At 45.0% G+C, this 2,323-nt stretch overlaps 1 protein-coding gene across 1 annotated transcript; it reads left to right on the top strand.

The window, feature by feature from the left end:
- Positions 1-850: 850 nt before the first annotated feature.
- On the top strand, positions 851-1,384 carry LOC149139264 (uncharacterized). The gene has a single exon (XM_089450663.1). It carries the CDS (start codon positions 851-853, stop codon positions 1,382-1,384), a length of 534 nt encoding a protein of 177 aa, XP_089306789.1.
- Positions 1,385-2,323: the final 939 nt, after the last annotated feature.

The following is a 2,323-nucleotide window of genomic DNA, read 5'->3' as shown; positions in this document are numbered from 1 at the left end:
TCTTAAAAACAAGTCGCTAAGCCAATGATGGCCTTATTGATTCACCAACATGCATGCATGGTAAGGATGGCATGTGCATATCTCCCAACGAACTGATAAATTTTTCTGTGGACTCCCATGACTTTCTGACAACTATGCTCCGTAGCTTTCCCGGTTGCTCCCTTCCAACCTGTGATACGGTGGATAAGATAGTCCACTATACTCATTCAATGCAACCTCTATACTCATTCAATGCAACCTCGGTGCCCAAAATTTCAAAATTCAAATGTTATTTCCGCGCCCAAGGTGCCCACGAAATTTCTGAAACGAAGTGAAATGAACACACCACAGAAATTTCGAATATCGAACATCGTGGCCATGTCATGTTCTCTGCATGCCTGTAATTACTACCTATAGGCTAAATATTTCATTTATAAAAGACCTGGGATGCAAAAACAGGGCTTCAGATTTGATTGACACAGGAAATTGACATTCAGGAGGTGAAGAAGGCAGACATGGGTTCTAAAAAGGATCATAAAATCTGCTCGTTGCTCTGAAAACATGGTTTAAGAGCCGATCTGTGAAGAAACAGGCATGCCAAGCCCTGGCTATAATATGTCTCCTACTGGCACTGATTTCTCTAACCTTTGGGGATTATTGGGCCGTGGCCCTCTGTATCACTGCAAATATTACTCGCGTATGTGGAATTTCTGTGCTGAGTTACAAGCCAACGAAGAAGAAAACATGCGCAGGCTTGTCACTCAAGTCTCAGGAACTCACTGCGATTTGTTTCGCAGTGAGGATCTACCTGAATACCTGGCCTGGAAACCCTAGCATGACAATCAACTTGTATACAGTTATAAGCGTAACGATGGATTTATTGGGGCTCATAACGACCATATGGGTCATCTATATCATCCGTTTCAAGCTCAGATCTACATACATGGATGACGTCGACAACTTACCCATATATTACGTGCTCGTTCCCTGCGCGCTCCTTGCCCTGGTAACGCATCCCTTGACTCATTCTGGTTTGGCATTTAGTTCTCTGAATAGGATCATCGCAGCGTTTGTTCCCTATCTGGAAGCCATGCTCGTTCTGCCTCAACTGCGCGTAATGCAAAGCAAAAGGATCGTGGAAGCTTTTACTGCCTTCTATGTCTTTGCTCTCGGCGTTGAAAGGTTATTCAAATTTGCATTCTGGCTCATGCTGACCCTGGAGAACATTATGGATGGCTCCATCACAACTGATTTTGATTTGGGGCATTTCCTCTTCATGGTCTCTGAAACTGTTCAGAGCTTTATATTGGCAGATTTCGTTTATTACTATCTCAAGATTGTTTCAAGCGGCCGGATGTTGATGCATCTCCCCACCATTGTTGTCATGCCCCCAGACCTACGATAGTCTTTCAACCATACTTGGCGAGGTGTGGCACCACCAAACACTTTCTTTTCACCAATACTTATGTTCGTGGACAATGCCTAACCATTAGTCTACATATTTTGTTTTTCGTAACCAAGTATTATTATGTTTCCTTTATACCAATGAACACCCATATGCATTCATTATCATCAGCAATTATACAAGAGAACACAATTTCACAGTATAAAGGGAGGGGCAACTCCCTGAACAATGAGTCTACCCAATATCAATATATTATTCAACTTTACAGTGTTTACAAAGCTTTACAAGTATACTTGGGAAACACCAAGTTTCATACATAGCCAATTTTACAATATTCCACACCTTCGTGTGTCAACCAAAGTTCCTTGCTCGAGCTGAGCAGGCGCGCCCTCACACGAGCTACCAACCTCTCCTCAACCGAACATCGTTTCAATGGGCCGGCGACCTACCCAAGTCACCCTTCACACTTTCGCACGATGGGCGAGTGACCTACCCAAGTCACCCGAAGACACCTCTGCATTTGCTCTTACACGGTGGGTGGGTGACGTCACCCGAATCCACGATCACCTCCACCACATTTCTTCTTGTGCGTCGGGCGGGCGACCCACCTGAGTCACCACCTGTGCTCCTCGTCCAAACAACAGGCACCTTCACCTGCACCTTCCACCCTTAACCAAACCTGCATGCTATTCTCCATGTAGCTTTGCCCGTGGAGTGGGCGCATAGACCTGCACCTCTGCTCGACCTCCTACACTTTTTCGCACTGCTAATTTGATGTAGAGCGAATGACTAAGTTTGAATGATTCCTTTCAATGCTCCAACATTCAACAATATATATGATTCATGCATGGTCGTGCTACCCATGCCCGACCTGCGCTTCTATGTTCAACCGACTTCTTTGTATGCCTATTTGATGGGTCGGCCCATCGACCAACACCC

This window comes from Pinus tabuliformis, chromosome X (genome assembly GCF_031772625.1).
Source record: "Pinus tabuliformis cultivar Carrire ecotype Pingquan chromosome X, CPIR1, whole genome shotgun sequence".
Classification (NCBI taxonomy): domain Eukaryota; kingdom Viridiplantae; phylum Streptophyta; class Pinopsida; order Pinales; family Pinaceae; genus Pinus; species Pinus tabuliformis.
Note: the sequence above shows the minus strand (reverse complement) of the source record. Positions and strands in the feature narration are given on the sequence as shown.

Bases quoted from the DNA above. Each gene is read 5' to 3' on its own strand.
- LOC149139264 (XM_089450663.1), top strand. From the start codon at position 851: ATGGATTTATTGGGGCTCATAACGACCATATGGGTCATCTATATCATC.